General features: G+C 38.2%; 1 protein-coding gene across 2 annotated transcripts in view; it reads right to left on the bottom strand.

Moving 5' to 3' along the window:
- Positions 1–2,060: 2,060 nt before the first annotated feature.
- Positions 2,061–17,003, bottom strand: part of LOC140146515 (DNA helicase MCM8-like) — a 105,503-nt gene continuing 90,560 nt past the window's right edge. For both annotated transcript variants that reach the window (XM_072168389.1, XM_072168390.1), the window contains exons 18-23: positions 12,955–13,074; positions 10,303–10,528; positions 7,220–7,389; positions 5,803–5,887; positions 4,343–4,432; positions 2,061–3,709 (exon numbers count right to left, since the gene is read on the bottom strand). In XM_072168389.1, the coding sequence (XP_072024490.1) occupies positions 3,596–3,709; positions 4,343–4,432; positions 5,803–5,887; positions 7,220–7,389; positions 10,303–10,528; positions 12,955–13,074 (805 nt within the window). In that variant the 3' untranslated portion in view covers positions 2,061–3,595. The remainder of the gene's footprint in view (positions 3,710–4,342; positions 4,433–5,802; positions 5,888–7,219; positions 7,390–10,302; positions 10,529–12,954; positions 13,075–17,003) is intronic.

Raw genomic sequence — 17,003 nt, 5'->3', positions numbered from 1 at the left:
TCTTTTCTTTCTCCTTACCTTTTTTCATTTTTTTTCATTTCTTTCTTTCTTTCTTTTTAGTTCTTTTTCTTTCTCTCTCTCTTTCTTTCTCTTTTGCACTATTTCTTTTTTCTTTCTTTCTCCTTTCTTTGTAGTTTTATTTGATTGATTCGCTGACTGCAGTGAATCATGATTGATTGTTGTTCACTTTATATAATTCAGAAATTTGTAGGCCTGCTAAAGTCTGTCTCGTTGTTCTTCCCAAATTCGATTTGCAAATAATTGCTTTTTGATATTGTTGTTGATGTTATTGTTGTACCCTATTACATTGTAATCCGGGGAATAGCAGCATTGATTTATTTCATCAAAGATATCAAGGCTATAAATTCAAAATCAACACATTTTCCAGGGCGTAGCTTGACGAAGTGCCCCCAATCAATTTTAAATTTTTTAATATCCTTACGAAAATTGCGAAAGCGGCTTGTGCCCCCCCGCATCAGACCCGCATGCCGTCCCTCATGACCCCCCGCCTCAAGAGCTCCGGGCACGAGCTAAGTTTCATGTCTTGACCGTGGATCGATATTCTATTGTAAGTAGGCCTACATCCCAGTGTACACGCTTGTTCATTTTCTGCATGGCTGTTTCTGTTATGAACTTACACCCCTCTGATATCAAGTGCATGAAAAACTCTCGGCTAACCTTAAAACTATGCTTTTTCAAAGGAGAGCAATTTCCCTTTACTGAACCCAAGGCCGTGTAAAATTAATGTTTTGGTTCTCGTCCAGAGGATTTTCATGAACTGATGAGGGAGGGAGGTTTTTTTTTCAATGTAAAATGTGATGTGTCATGTCAAAAGGAGACACTTTTGGGCAGGTAATCAATTTTGAGGTTTTTACATATCTTAAATAAAGAGATATTTTGCTCCACAACGCTGTTTTCCCCAATGAAATCGGACATTCCTAACAGAAGATATTGAGTTTGTAAGTTATGGTATTATAAAAGTGGAAATTGAGATATGTTTAGGTTAGGAATTACCTTGAAAAATGTCTCAAAAAATAAAAGATGTCAGTTATATTCCGGTCTGAAACTATCAGACAATATTTTTAACATTAATAACATCACAAATTTGCAACAAATCCAAATTGTGAAAAAATCACCCCAGACAGATTTTTGGCTATTTCTCCCTTTATGATCCTGCCCAAAAGTGTCCTTTTGACATGACACATCACAAATGAGCATTGTCAGTAGTTTTCAGTCTTCTTTCCCCACAGTGCTCAAGGAAACATTGAGGCCTTTTTTCAAATGTGAGATTCTGAGGGATAAACCCTCTTAGAGTAACCACAAAAAGACTTGAAAAGTGATCATTGTTCTCTAATAAACTTATTTATATGTATAAAGTTTTCCTAAAATATTCCAAAATTGTGAAAATATCAAAAAAAATCTGACAAATCCCCAAAATTGAGGAGGGAGGGGATGAGAACCAAAACATTAATTTTATACGGCCTTATTGATTTCATTGCATCGCACCCCCACACCCCCCTGGCTACGGGCCTGCAACCATGCAACAAACATTGTTCAAATTTAAATACAAAAGCACAGTTTGTTTCCTACATGCCATGCGCATTTTGTTTTGGGGAACAATTTTTTATCATATTTCAGGGTTTTTTTTATTTAAAAAACAAAAAAAAATGACATTTTCCATCAAAAAATGAACGATTTTTTTTTCAACAGATTTTTTATCAATATAATTTTCCTAAAATATTATTTTCATATCACATTGTATAAGCTGCTCTGCACTGATCCTGACTCTAAAAATAAAGAAATAAACGAATGTATTTTACATTTTGGTTTTAGCACACCTATAGAAACCAATTCTTTTTTGGCCAAATTAAGCCAAGTATCCCATTTGGCTACTTATCTGAAAATTAGCTGAAGAAGTAGATTTCAGTTGAAATTCCATTGTTCCAACCTTTTATCATTCAAATAACTAAAAGTTTGCTCAAAATGATTGCAGCGCAACAAAAGAGGTGTCAAAATGCCCAGAACTACTGCATTAAATGAACATATTAATTTTCAATACATATTTGTTTTGTTTTTAATTGTGAAGTTTTCACAGCTTACAAAACATTGGAACATCTGTGTGGCTAGTCTGGTTGAAATTCATACACCCAGTATGGAAGACATGCCTTTAATCTCCTACACAGGGAGTGTAGATATCAAATGGAGTCACCCATTAAGGTAAGCCCATTTGAAATGCATAATCCTGTGTGGAAGATTAAAGTCCCATCTTCCATAGGGATATGTATTGCAACTGGAATAACACAATAATTACAAAGAGTACTGTGATTGCAGAATTGTGATGTCTGAAGCTGCTAAACTCTCATCTTGCAAGGTCCTTCCATCAGTACGAGTAGGCAAACAGATTCTTATGTTGAATTATAATCAGAATGATGATGTATCGGGTCAGTGAAGTGATTCTCAGGGAGATGCTGCCTGAACTTAGCTACTACTACCATCAAAACTCGCTAGTTAGCATATGTGCTTACTATCAAGCGCTTTTGAGAACATGAAATTGTATCAAAGTCCGGCGCTTTACCAACTGAGCAAATGGGGTTGACACACAACTTTGCAGGTTTACTTGTTCGTATATAACTATGTGTATCGATGATTTGCTCAAAACCCTTTACACTTTTGTGGATGGAGCTCTTCATGCTTGCATGTTTTAAAAGCGCTCGATAGTAAGCACATATGTGTACATCCATATCAAAAGGATGCACTTGTTGGCTGCTACATGTGTCTCATTTCACATAATAGCTAGGAATAAATACCAGACTCATTTCAAGTTCAAGTCACTTCAAATTATCCCCAAGTCACATTGTTTAGGAATATAGAGAACATTCCTTAACCATGTCACTTGGGGATGATTTGAAGTGACCTCCACTTGAGATGAGTCTGGTATTTATTCCTAGCTATAATGTGAAATGAGACACATGTAGCAGCCGACAAGTGCATCGTTTTGATATGGATATATACATATGCTAACCATCGAGTTTTTACGGTAGTACTAGACCGGGGTTCTCAATATTTATAGGCGGCATGCTGGCCAGATTCGGGCCACGGAAAGCTCTGAACTGTACAGTAGACATACGAATATCAAGGTGTATTTGGCCCTCAAACACAGATCTTTGGAAATAAGTTTGGCCTCTGTGGCCGTGTTGTGATTATTAGAATGTTGTCTGAAGCTAATAGACTCTTAGATCTTTATTCTGTAGGCAAACTGATTGTTATGTTGAATTATAATCAGAATGATGTTGTCTGACGCTGGTAGATTCTTGGTCCTTTCTTCAGTAGGTAAACAGATTGTTATGTTGAATTACAATCAGAATGATGTTGTCTGAAGCTGGTACACTCTTGGTCCTTTCTTCAGTAGGTAAACAGATTGTTATGTTGAATTATAATCAGAATGATGTTGTCTGAAGCTGGTACACTCTTGGTCCTTTCTTCAGTAGGTAAACAGATTGTTATGTTGAATTATAATCAGAATGATGTTGTCTGAAGCTGGTACACTCTTGGTCCTTTCTTCAGTAGGCAAACAGATTGTTATGTTGAATTATAATCAGAATGATGTTGTCTGAAGCTGGTACACTCTTGGTCCTTTCTTCAGTAGGTAACTCTGGTTGTTGAGTGAAGCCACAAAACCTTCAAAATCTGGAACTTGTATACCCCCATCCTGTAAAAGAATATGTCGCATAATAATTTCATGAAATTGAGATTAAAGAGACAACATTGGGAAGCATGGCTGGATCCAAGATATTAAAAAGGGAGGGCATCCAAATCACCACCTGTTGACTGTCACTGCTCTGGTAGAACTGCTGCTTTAACCCCATGACCACTACCTGCCGATCTAACATTGCCTGATTGGTCAGAGTTAGGGTTAGAAGTATCTTTGATGTTACGAAATAATTTACTTAAAGGTATGATAAAGCTTCATCATGTTTATTGCTGGACAACCTACACCGGTATAATGTATTTTCTGAGTTCAGTGAGATCTGGTTCTGGAATAGGCTAATTGCATGGGTTATTCATTTGAAATCCAATATATCAATCTGGCATATTTTAGAAAAGTCTTCCACTGAGGGAGTGTGTTTTCAAATGTAATAAGCTCAGAGTTAATTCTTTTGAAACCCATCCCCCTGTATTGGATATGGCTTTACCCATTTCCACAACTGGAGTGAGTAAGATATCCAATTGTCGATATTGTATTTAAATCCCATACTCCCTCTGCGGATGGAAGACTTGAGCTCAATCTTCCACAGGGGAGTGTGAATTTGAAATGGAATAACCCATTTGGTGAGCTACATACCCGTGCAATTTCTCTCATCTGCTGCACAGTGAATATTGAGTTATACGTCCTCTCTGCTACTTGATTGAGTAGAGCTACAAATTTCTTGGCCTGAAAAGAAACAAACAAAATAGATTATTGCAATTCCCTGATTATATTAATGTTCTGAGATAATAATCAAAGTTTGAACAAAACCCCACCTTGTTCCGCAGGCTGACGGACCTTTCATGCTGGGTCAGTTAGTCAGGCATTTTTTTTTGCGAATGACCCAAAATATCTGTAAATATTTTGTAATTTATTAAATTACCCCCAAAGATTTTTGTCTCTGAAATTTTTACAAAATTGTGTTGGTCGGGCCAGTAGGACAGGTTTTTTTTTCTCGTTGCCCAAGCTTAAGAAAAACATGACTACCCTGAACCAAACTTGGTCACAATTCGCCAGCGAAGTGTTACGTGTAATCCAATTATCACCATATCAACTGGATCACGCTTTTGAGTTCTATACCACGATCAAAAAGATCGAAACACAAAGTCTATGGCATGCACTATCAATTCCAAAAGGTGAGTGATCCAGTTACCAGGGAGTTACGTATAACCACTTCGCTGGCGAATAGAAGTTATGGACCGTTCTAATTTTCTATGATTACATCCAATCAAAATCTTATCCCTTTTTCAGATTTGTTACAATTAAAGAAACTACATGTAGTGTAGCTATAGCGGGTGATACGGTAATAAATGAATGCATGTGCCCCACGAACTTCACAATTTGAAAGGTGTTGTGCCCATAGACATAGATGGAGAAGTATCAGGTCTCTCTTTTCTGTGTATAGACAAATCCAACGAGCCAAGTCATGATCAGGATTTGGTCGGCCATTACTGGGTCCCCGCAGCACCAAACTGGTGTTGTGACTGCCCAATTGGGTGGATTCTTTTGTCTACGTGTAACACGGGTGATAGAAAGCAGTTTAAAATACCCTCCAAAGCCGCATCATTTCACATTTTAGGTGAGATGGAGACGACGGGGACCCAGCTATGGCTGCCATTGAGGTGTAGGAATGCGTGAAATTGGATTCGTCTATAGGCTATTCCAGCTGAACATTTTTGCCAGTTTTATGGAAATGTATTACAGTGTAAAATACAGTTGGATTTTACACAATCCCACCTTAAATCTTCAAAACCATTTCCACTTTTTTGGGATGAAAATGGTTCCTATATTGTTACAAATATACACAGAATAAAACACAGCTCATGCGTGGTGTACCAAGGGGCGTAGGCAAGGGAAAGTTGCCTACCCCATCGCCAAAATAGTCCACTTTGCAAGTGTAGCGATTGATAAAAACCTAGGTTTTTATGCTGTCAAAAAAGTCCAAAACTTTGGGGAAAGGTCCACTTTTTTTTTTTTTTTCCCCCTCCCCATCCTGGCTACATCTCTCAGCCTCGGTACACCTTATTGTAATAGGTGATGGATGCCATAACACCTACCTGAGACCGACTACTCATTCCAGAGCCGTGCTGTGATCTCTGGAAGTCAAGAATGCCAAACTCATCAGAATATGTATCGACCATGCTGAAATGGTGTACAAAATTGTCATGTTGTTAGTGTAAAGCCAGGGGGATGGGCAGAGTTTTGATAATGTATCATGATCAATCATGTGTCATGATCAATCACATGCAATTTGATTCAAAGTATACCGAATTCGGCAGGGCAGGGCAGGTCTGCATAACTCCAATATGTTTATCTCCATTTCATGCATAACTTTACAAGACATACCACTATTGCTTTAAAAAGAAAACAACAACATTTTAATTCATCTTACATGCACCTAAAACCCCTTGCAAGCTGCTAGCACATATTGTGTTAATGTAGATCTGTAAAACTAATTTAACTTGTCCCCTTGACCTTGTTGACTATATAGTTCCCCAATCCTACTTGTAGCAATCCAAGGGTTCATTGAATAAATAATTGCACAATACAATTTACTCTGGGTCATGCAGTCACAGGCCCTAGAAAGATGTACAAGGTATTTTAAATATTACAGTATTTTCATAGACCTATAATATTAATATTCATTATTAAAATCATGTGAATAGAAGAAATAAAGGTGAAAATAATTCAAGCTAAATTTTCTTTCCATACTTTACATCTCATTGGGGATATTTCTGCCCATCCATTAGATGGGTTGATGATTTTTCCACTATCTACTTCTGACATTGCCCCATGCAAAAGATGTATGAACGGCTCTCTGGCTAACACCTTGGGGAGGGGTACTCATGTTTGGTTTGGGTAGTTTTTACAACTTTTCCAAAAACAAAAAATTTTGGCACATTTTCGAAAAAAAAAAAAAGGTCCTTCCTTATTTTTAAAGGCATTTGAATATAGGGCCTGCCATATTTCTAGGCCTGATGCCAGAATTTTACAACATCCTCTGCATCTTGCTAAGTGACATTTTCCCTGACTTCTAATTTTGCCCTTGCCTCTAATGAGTGACTCAACCAGTGGCGTAACTAGGGTTAGTAGCGCCCGGGGCAAGAAACAAAATTGGCGCCCCTACACCCCACCCAAGAATATCTTAGACGCGGGCAGTGGCGCAGCTAGGGGTTGTGGCGACCAGGGCTAAGTAAGGATACATAATGCCCCCCCCCCCCAATTTTTGAAACAATTTTGGACAAATAAGGCCTACCACTAATTAATTTTGGTTACTAGAAGTTGAATATCAGTCTTAAAATGTTTTTTCAATTGATTGTGTACTGAAATGCGCGCAAAGCTTGCGAAAATTTTGACTGTCATCGCTTGGAGGGGCACAAAATTGATGCTGAATTGGTCAATCTGGCCCCCCTAAGGGTGGCCCTGGGGCACGTGCCCCCTGCCCCCCCCACTGAATTTTGCAGCCTGACTTACCTGAATTTCATGAGTTCAACAACATCTTCTGCATCTTGTTGAGTAACATTTTCCCTGAGTTCTAATCTTGCCCTTGCCTCACTGAGTCTTATGAGTGACTCAAGCTGGCGAGTTGTGATGGGTGTGCTGTCTAAGCCTTGGTGTTGTTTACGAAGCTCCAAGTAAAAGTTCTGATAAAAAAAGTTAGTTATATTTTATCAATTGAAAGCTTTCTGGTCAGGGCTGGACTTAAACATTTATGCAGTCAGGCTTGCAACTCCTAAAAGTGACAAGCCCGTCAGAAATTTTACATGCCTGACTTTGTACCAGAAATAAATTCTGAACAGAGCTCTCAAAACCAAGACTTTGATCAATTGTCATTCAAAATATTCATTCTCAAACACGTACTGCTATATAATAAATAATCTTAGCAATCTGATTGGCTTATCCAGTGTTAGATCTCGTAATATATAGATATGCGTGCAGTGCACTACGTATGATGACTACATGAAAGAACAAATCATGCAGCAGTGATCACACATGCCAGAGCAGTATTTTATTTTCACACAAGTGAATGAGAACTTGGTGTAATTAGCCAACTTCCTGCATGTGAATGGTCACAAAATTACATCCAAACATAATTTTTAGGCTGATCTGTTTAAGAATGAGAATAAAAGAGACCCCGCCATGTATAGATACCATTATTTTCACATGGAATAACTTCGGATAACAAGGAGGGGAGATTGTTAAGTTTTAAATGGAGAAAATTGGGAAAACAAGAGGGAACACAAAATTTTGAGCTTAACGCGAGGAGGGAACACAAAATTTTTGTCGATATTTTTCCAAATGTGAAGGAGTATCCCATCATGCATTGCATTGTATCTGCTTGCTCCATATCAAATGTATACAGAAAATAAGTCAGAGCTGCTTAAATAATGAGACATATGGATAGTTTCACAAATACTTTAGGGGTCATGATTGTTTCAAACATAAGTCTATTGCTGGGGGTTGATCAACAGCTGCATTAAAGTCTTGCATAGTGGCATCTGCTTTTAGCATATGTTTCTGCAGATAATTTTTTGTAGTCTTTTAGTCTAAACACGTCGCTGCTTTTTGGTAAAGATAAAGCTGTATCTCTAGCATAGCGAACTTCTAGGTAAACCTACCCACTTTTGTTTTGTCATCATTGTCACTCTTAAGGGATGGGGTATGAACGTTTGGACAGTATTTATTGTGGGACATTAGAGCACATTAGACATATCGTATTGCATTCTGAATACGAAGAATGTCCTTCTGATATCAAATAATTTTGATTTTTTGAAATTCGCAATGTAATACACATTTCATGGCAAATGATTAAAAATTGATTATTTTTGATATTTAACAGTGTATGTAGGTGGGATGAAAAGCGAGCGATCAATTGAAAATTTTGACCTTTATTATTGAAGATATGGATTTTTTCCCCAAAACACCAAAAAAATTAGGTCTTTTTGGGAAAAAAAATCCATATCTTCAATATGAAAGGTCAAAATTTTCAATTGATTGTCGGCTTTTCCTCCCAGCTACATACACTTTAAGAATATATCATTAGATTTATAAAATTTACTTCGAGGACTGTTATAATATCAAAAATGTGAAAAATATCAAATTTTAATAATTTGTCATAAAATTTGTATTATATCGTGAATTTCAAAAAATGAAAATTATTTGATATCAGAAAGACATTCTTCATATTCAGAATGCAATTCGATATGTCTGATGTGCTCTCATGTCCCACAAAAAATACTGTCGAAATGCTCAAAACACTCATTCCAGATCCCTTTTCGGCGATGGGAAGGGAAAGAAGGAAGGAATAAAGAGAGAAAAGAAAAGAAGTTGTGTGCTCTGGGTGGGATTCGAACCCGAGACCCCTCGCACACAGTCAGCGACACCTTGCCATGGGTCTTGGGCTTCGCTGGCCAGCGAAACCGTGCCTATATATCACTTAGGGCGATTGCGTCATCACACCACGTGGGATGCATGCACTGAACAGCGCATATATCAAGTAGTATTTTGTAGTACACGGTACGGTTAGGGTTAAGGAAGCATATATTGAGTTTCGATAGTGGTAACCTAACCCTAACGGCCTAAGGGCTTTTTGGCGACGGGAAGGGAAATAAGGAAGGAATAAAGAGAGAAAAGAAAGAAGTTGTTTGCTCTGGGTGGGATTCGAAGCTGAGACCCTTCTTAGGACTGCAAAAAAAGAAATCGCTAATATTGCTGTTGATAAAAGAAGGAACAAGGATTTGGATATACTGAAAGAAATGGTTGGACCATTTACAAGTGCTGTGGAAGTTGAACATACCTTAAGAGTGATGATAATATGACCAAACACTAAAGTTGGGAGGTATTACCATGAAGTTTGCTGTGCTAGATATACAGTTTTATCTTTTCCAAAAACCAGCAACGTGTTTAGACTTCTAAAAGGGGTACACCCCGTCCGTCTGAAACACCGTCAGTCCGAACCACCGTCAGTCCGAATTTTTAGGGTTAGGGTTCGGACTGACAGGGAGACCTAAAAATTATCTGCAGAAACATATAGCTAGATATCGTCAGCCTGCTACGCCGATTGCCTAAGTCATTCTAGGCATAACCTCGCATATTGCTCTGCATAGAATGAACATGGTTTATTGCATTCAATATGCAATCAGGGCACATTATATCAAATAGAGTTCTTTCATGTGATGCCCTATGACAAATCACAGTGCATGATTTCAATAATAGGCCGTGAGGGTAACAGAACTAAAACTAAAGTCAAAATATTTTCAGTGAGCAGCTCGACTATGATAATTAAGTCAACCAATTCTGGTCAAGTTTTTGACAGGGGTATGAGAAGCCACAGACCAAAAAAGAGGAAAATTACTAAAGAAAGCCGAAAAACAGTGTAAAATCAGGGTAAAAATGCCAAATATGGGCAGAAAATAAAATATGTGTACATTTTGGCAAAGAAAACAGAGGAAATCAGTTGTTGCGTAGTCTTGGTGACAATTTTCAAGTTATGCGTGACAACAGTTCAAGTCCTCAAATTGGGCTACAAAATCACAGGTTTGGCAACCCTCACTCACCTGTAATACAATAGCAGCATCTGGGGTCAGACTAGGGTGCACATATTTCCTTGCATAGGCAATGTATTTCCTCAAAAGCTGTGGTGGTATTGGATCAAAGGACTCCCCTCTGCCTATTTTAAGTCGTTCTGACAGTGGTCTGTCCGATTCCCACAGATTACGTGCTTCGTCGTTATTGTCAGCATCATTGTTGGTTCTATTTCTTGATATGCTGGCACTTGACATTCTGTACAAAATAGACATTAAAACTGGAGGGTTAGGTATAACTACAATCTTGGAAAAAATGTTGGCACACTTTGCCTGTCTTTTGGTATACCTGCCCAGCTCCAACAATTCAATGTTGGACCAAGCCGTGTTGTTGGCATGCAATGCCATTCCATGCTCAGATAACATGTGATCCATCTCTTCATCAGATACTTACCCATGCTTGTTGGCATGTAATGCCATTACATGCTCAGATAACATGTGATCCATCTCTTCATCAGGTACTTACCCACACTTGTTGGCATGTAATGCCATTACATGCTCAGATAACATGTGATCCATCTCTTCATCAGATACTTACCCACGCTTGTTGGCATGTAATGTCATTACATGCTCAGATAACATGTGATCCATCTCTTCATCAGATACTTACCCACGCTTTTTGGCATGTAATGACATTACATGTTCAGATAACATGTGATCCATCTCTTCATCAGGTACTTACCCATGCTTGTTGGCATGTAATGCCATTACATGTTCAGATAACATGTGATCCATCTCTTCATCAGATACTTACCCACACTTGTTGGCATGTAATGCCATTACATGCTCAGATAACATGTGATCCATCTCTTCATCAGATACTTACCCATGCTTGTTGGCATGTAATGCCATTACATGTTCAGATAACATGTGATCCATCTCTTCATCAGATACTTACCCACACTTGTTGGCATGTAATGCCATTATATGCTCAGATAACATGTGATCCATCTCTTCATCAGGTACTTACCCACGCTTGTTGGCATGTAATGCCATTATATGCTCAGATAACATGTGATCCATCTCTTCATCAGGTACTTACCCACGCTTGTTGGCATGTAATGCCATTATATGCTCAGATAACATGTGATCCATCTCTTCATCAAATACTTACCCCCGCTTGTTGGCATGTAATGCCATTATATGCTCAGATAACATGTGATCCATCTCTTCATCAGGTACTTACCCACGCTTGTTGGCATGTAATGTCATTACATGTTCAGATAACATGTGATCCATCTCTTCATCAGATACTTACCCACGCTTGTTGGCATGTAATGCCATTATATGCTCAGATAAATTGTGATCCATCTCTTCATCAGGTACTTACCCACGCTTGTTGGCATGTAATGCCATTACATGTTCAGATAACATGTGATCCATCTCTTCATCAGGTACTTACCCCCGCTTGTTGGCATGTAATGCCATTATATGCTCAGATAACATGTGATCCATCTCTTCATCAGAAACTTACCCCCGCTTGTTGGCATGTAATGCCATTACATGCTCAGATAACATGTGATCCATCTCTTCATCAGATACTTACCCACGCTTGTTGGCATGTAATGCCATTATATGCTCAGATAAATTGTGATCCATCTCTTCATCAGGTACTTACCCACGCTTGTTGGCATGTAATGCCATTACATGCGCAGATAACATGTGATCCATCTCTTCATCAGGTACTTACCCCCGCTTGTTGGCATGTAATGCCATTATATGCTCAGATAACATGTGATCCATCTCTTCATCAGATACTTACCCCCGCTTGTTGGCATGTAATGCCATTACATGCTCAGATAACATGTGATCCATCTCTTCATCAGGTACTTACCCATGCTTGTTGGCATGTAATGTCATTACATGTTCAGATAACATGTGATCCATCTCTTCATCAGATACTTACCCACGCTTGTTGGCATGTAATGCCATTACATGCTCAGATAACATGTGATCCATCTCTTCATCAGGTACTTACCCACGCTTGTTGGCGTGTAATGCCATTACATGCTCAGATAACATGTGATCCATCTCTTCATCAGGTACTTACCAACGCTTGTTGGCATGTAATGCCATTACATGTTCAGATAAGATGTGATCCATCTCTTCATCAGATACTTACCCATGCTTTTTGGCATGTAATGACATTACATGTTCAGATAACATGTGATCCATCTCTTCATCAGATACTTACCCCCGCTTGTTGGCATGTAATGCCATTACATGCTCAGATAACATGTGATCCATCTCTTCATCAGATACTTACCCCCGCTTGTTGGCATGTAATGCCATTACATGCTCAGATAACATGTGATCCATCTCTTCATCAGGTACTTACCCACGCTTGTTGGCATGTAATGCCATTACATGTTCAGATAACATGTGATCCATCTCTTCATCAGGTACTTACCCACGCTTGTTGGCATGTAATGCCATTACATGTTCAGATAACATGTGATCCATCTCTTCATCAGATACTTACCCACGCTTTTTGGCATGTAATGCCATTACATGTTCAGATAACATGTGATCCATCTCTTCATCAGATACTTACCCCGCTTGTTGGCATGTAATGCCATTACATGCTCAGATAACATGTGATCCATCTCTTCATCAGGTACTTACCCACGCTTGTTGGCATGTAATGCCATTACATGTTCAGATAACATGTGATCCATCTCTTCATCAGGTTTATCAAGTAGAATGAAAACAAGGTCAAATCTTGATAATAAGGCACTGCCCATCCTGTGAAAAAAAACCAAAAAACAAGCAACACTATTGATAAAGGAGCCAAAGAAACAAAATGGATTGGCACTTTTATATACCCCGATCCCCAGAATAATACCAATCAGACCTGACCCATCCCAAACAATTTGAAGACAATCCAAAAAAAATTCATTTTTTGGAACCAAAAAATTATTTATTTAAAAAAATTAGATACAGGGTGTCCCATAAAAAATTACCAGGCGAATGAATTTGGACGTAAGTCAAGAAATAGACATTAGCATCCAAAAATCTAAAAATCAGTGTGTAGCCCATCTTATTCTGCATCATATACGCTAATTTTACTGGAATCAGTTGACTGATTGAGTGATTACATAACGCATGCATCAATTCACTTCATTCCAAGTTTGAAAGAAAGATCATTCAAGACAAAGCGCACTAGTGGTTAACTGTCAATGGGCTTCATATTTTGTTAGGTGAAATCTTTTTCGTTCTTTTTAAACAATTTTGCAAAACATTTTATTAGGTTTTGTTCAAATTTGAAAACCTACACGATATTCAAAAGTGAAAATGAAAGCTTGCGTGTAAGATGATGATCGGTATTTGTGAATATCTTTTTTCGTTAATGTTGATAATAAATGTTTCATAAAGAATTCCATCTGGCTTTAAAAAATTCTCACATACTTAATGTTTTTAGAATATTTCCAAGAAGTTGTAATGCAAAAGTCAAAACTTCAACATTAATGTTGCATGGTATCAAAAAACACACGTAAAGCTGTAAGCGTTCATTGTCATTCTTGGCTCAAATGTTTTTTGGAAAATTAAAATATAACATGTTTGCACAACCTAAAGAATTGCGAAGCTTCAAATTGCAGAAATCAAAGTTTTCTCGGACAAACTGTTATTCATCTTCAGTGAAAGCATGAATAACATAACACCGTCGGATTATAAAATAGATAATGTGGACTAAATTTAATGAGATTCACAAACTTTAGGAACCGGTGAGCGAGTATGTTGAGCCTGTTGATCAAACTTTGAATGAACTGCATTGATGCACGCCTTATGTAATCGTTAATTTCTTCGCAACCAATCAACTGAATCAAATAAACTTTTCATATGTGATGCACAATAAAATAGGCTATGCGCTACATTTTAAATATTTTGATAATGATGTCTATTTCTAGACTTGCATTCAATTTTGTTCACTCAGTAATTTTTTCTGGGACACCCTGTAGATTTGGAGCGTCAAATTTCAGGATGGTAATTAGAACTAGAATTTCGCGGTTCTCGACTTGCGCGGTTCTCGACGCAAAGCATCGGCCGCGATGCCTCCACCTTGATGCGTATCATTTGAACCAGTGCCCATACAACAGTTTAGTAACTTGACCTTAGATGACCCCTGGGTGACCTTGGATGACCCTGGAATGACCTTCCAAAAATTTGACCCTAAATGTTGAATGTACCCACCAAGTTTCATGCCCATACGACAATTTTTAGTAATTTGACCTCAGATGACCCCTGGGTGACCTTGGCTGACCCTGAAATGACCTTCGAAAAATTGGCTCTAAATGTTGACTGTACTCACCCAGTTTCATGCCCATACGGCAGTTTTTGCTAATTTGACCTCAGATGACCCCTGGATGACCTCAGGTGACCTTGACCCACTGACCAATACAAACTTGTTCTGTCTAGGGTCAAGATGCACCCACCCACCAAGTTTGAGGAACGTGCGACCCCTAGTCTCCGAGAAAATGGTATTTTGCTTGTTACGCATAAATTATGCAAATTAGGTACTTAATTACCATATTTTGCGCTGAAAATCTAATCAGGTCAAGAACCTCTGGCCCCGCTACTCCCCACCAAGTTACGTCACTGTAACCCATACGGATCTGCAGATAATCTGTTCACAAGGTTTTTTTGCTTGATACGCATCAAATACGCATAAATTATGCAAATTAGGTACGTAATTAGCATATTTTGCACTGAAAATCTAATCAGGTCGAGAACATCTGGCCACTCTACTTCCTACCAAATTACGTCACTGTACCCCATACGGATCTCCAGATAATCTGTTCACAAGGTATTTTGCTTATTACGCATAAATTATGCAAATTAGGTACTTAATTACCATATTTTGCATTTAAAACCTCCTATAATTTGAAGTCCCTCAATGACCATCCCTCCACCAACTTGCTTCACTGTACGTCTTACTAGTTCTGAGAAATTGTACTCGCAAGCTCGGACGGACACCGACAGACACCCCTACTCACACACCTGTATACTTGTGTCTGTGAGACTTGTGTGTCTTTTTGACCCGACGGACACGTGACGGACGCCTGACGGACCTCTTGTGTTTTTTTTTTTTCCATCTTGTGTGTCTTTTTGTTGTACAGACTGGTTGTTGTGTGTGCCTTTTTCAATACGTTTAAAAATGACATCTACACCCCCTCTATACCCCCCTGCGAGATCTTTCTTGTGTGCCTAGACACACAAGAAAAAATCGACACACAAGCTAGTTTTGTACTCAAAAAAAGGCACACAAGCATAGCCTTGTGAGAACAGACGGACAGACAGACGGACAGACAGACAGACGGACAACCAGGAAACATAAGACCTCCGGTGGAGGCATAAAAATATGATCCATTATATGATACCAAAAACTCATCAACAATGAGAAAATCAGGGGGGAATGAGGCTGTCGATCGGGTTACGGACCTTTAAACTTCGATTATCATTTCAGCTTCAATTTTGGATGTCTTTATAGAATCAGAATTTTATTAGACATTTTGCGTAGTGATTTGGTATAATTAATTCACCCCTAATAATACCGCCTGACATGTGCATCATGCAATTGTAACTCAAATGTCGGTGAACAATATCATTAGACAGGCAACTTCGCCACTTCATGACAACTCAGTTATATTATGAACATGTATTAAATCGCTTACTATATTCTTCGTCTGATGATATGAATTAAATCGCTTATATTCTGTCTAAATCATTTTGTATTATGTGCTAGAATACAAAATGATTTTGCTTGATTACATCACAATTTTGAAAAAAGGACCCATCCATATATATGGCCTAGAAAGGGGGTCATTGATAAGGCCGAAAATGCTACCCATAGCATATTAGTGAATATTGTCCAGAATGTTTGAACAGAAATTATTTCGAAGTCATGAACATTTGTATATTTTGGGTCAGAATACCAGCTGCACATCCCACCCAACTAAAAATCAACAACCTGGGCATATTTGATTATATTTTTGTTGCACCCACACTGATTTCCTTCCGCCGAGTGAAACAACAAACCAAATTGGTGTGTATGAATAATGCATGAGCTTGCACCAAAGTCGGTGTGACAGAGCCTGCACTGATTGGCTCTTGTTAATATATGGATGTGATGAATTATTTTCATTGGTTAGAATAAAGTAAACGGTTAGTCTTTGATGCTTATCTTCTACTTGCATGCTCGTTTTCGGCTACATTTTGTAAGAGAAAATCTCTCTAACTTATACCTGGCACTGCTGACAGGCAGTGCCTGATTTTTGTAATCTTAGAAAATGCAAATATAAACCACAAACTTGTTCAAAACCGTAAAATATTCAAAAAAATCATTTTGCTGAAAAATACCACTACTATTTCTAGATTTCATTTTTATCAAGATTTTTTTACTGGAATTTAACAAAAAATACAAAAATTTCAATTAGTTTGACCATATAGTTAAACAGGAATTGAGATAGCAGTGGCCTGTGGATTTCAAATGGGAATTACCCTCAGAAACTTGAGATTACTGCCTAATGTACAATGTGTGATATGGTTTTCACTGAAAGGTATTACTATGGTACATTATCTTTTATTTGGTTTGTACTTGTGTTATAATTGTGACACGATCTGGTCCATGGGGGCCAAAGGCGGCAAATTTGAAACTGAGATAAAGGCAAACATAT

The sequence above is a fragment of the Amphiura filiformis genome, chromosome 2, assembly GCF_039555335.1.
Source record: "Amphiura filiformis chromosome 2, Afil_fr2py, whole genome shotgun sequence".
Taxonomy (NCBI): Eukaryota; Metazoa; Echinodermata; class Ophiuroidea; order Amphilepidida; family Amphiuridae; genus Amphiura; species Amphiura filiformis.
This window is presented reverse-complemented; position numbering and strand designations above follow the sequence as displayed.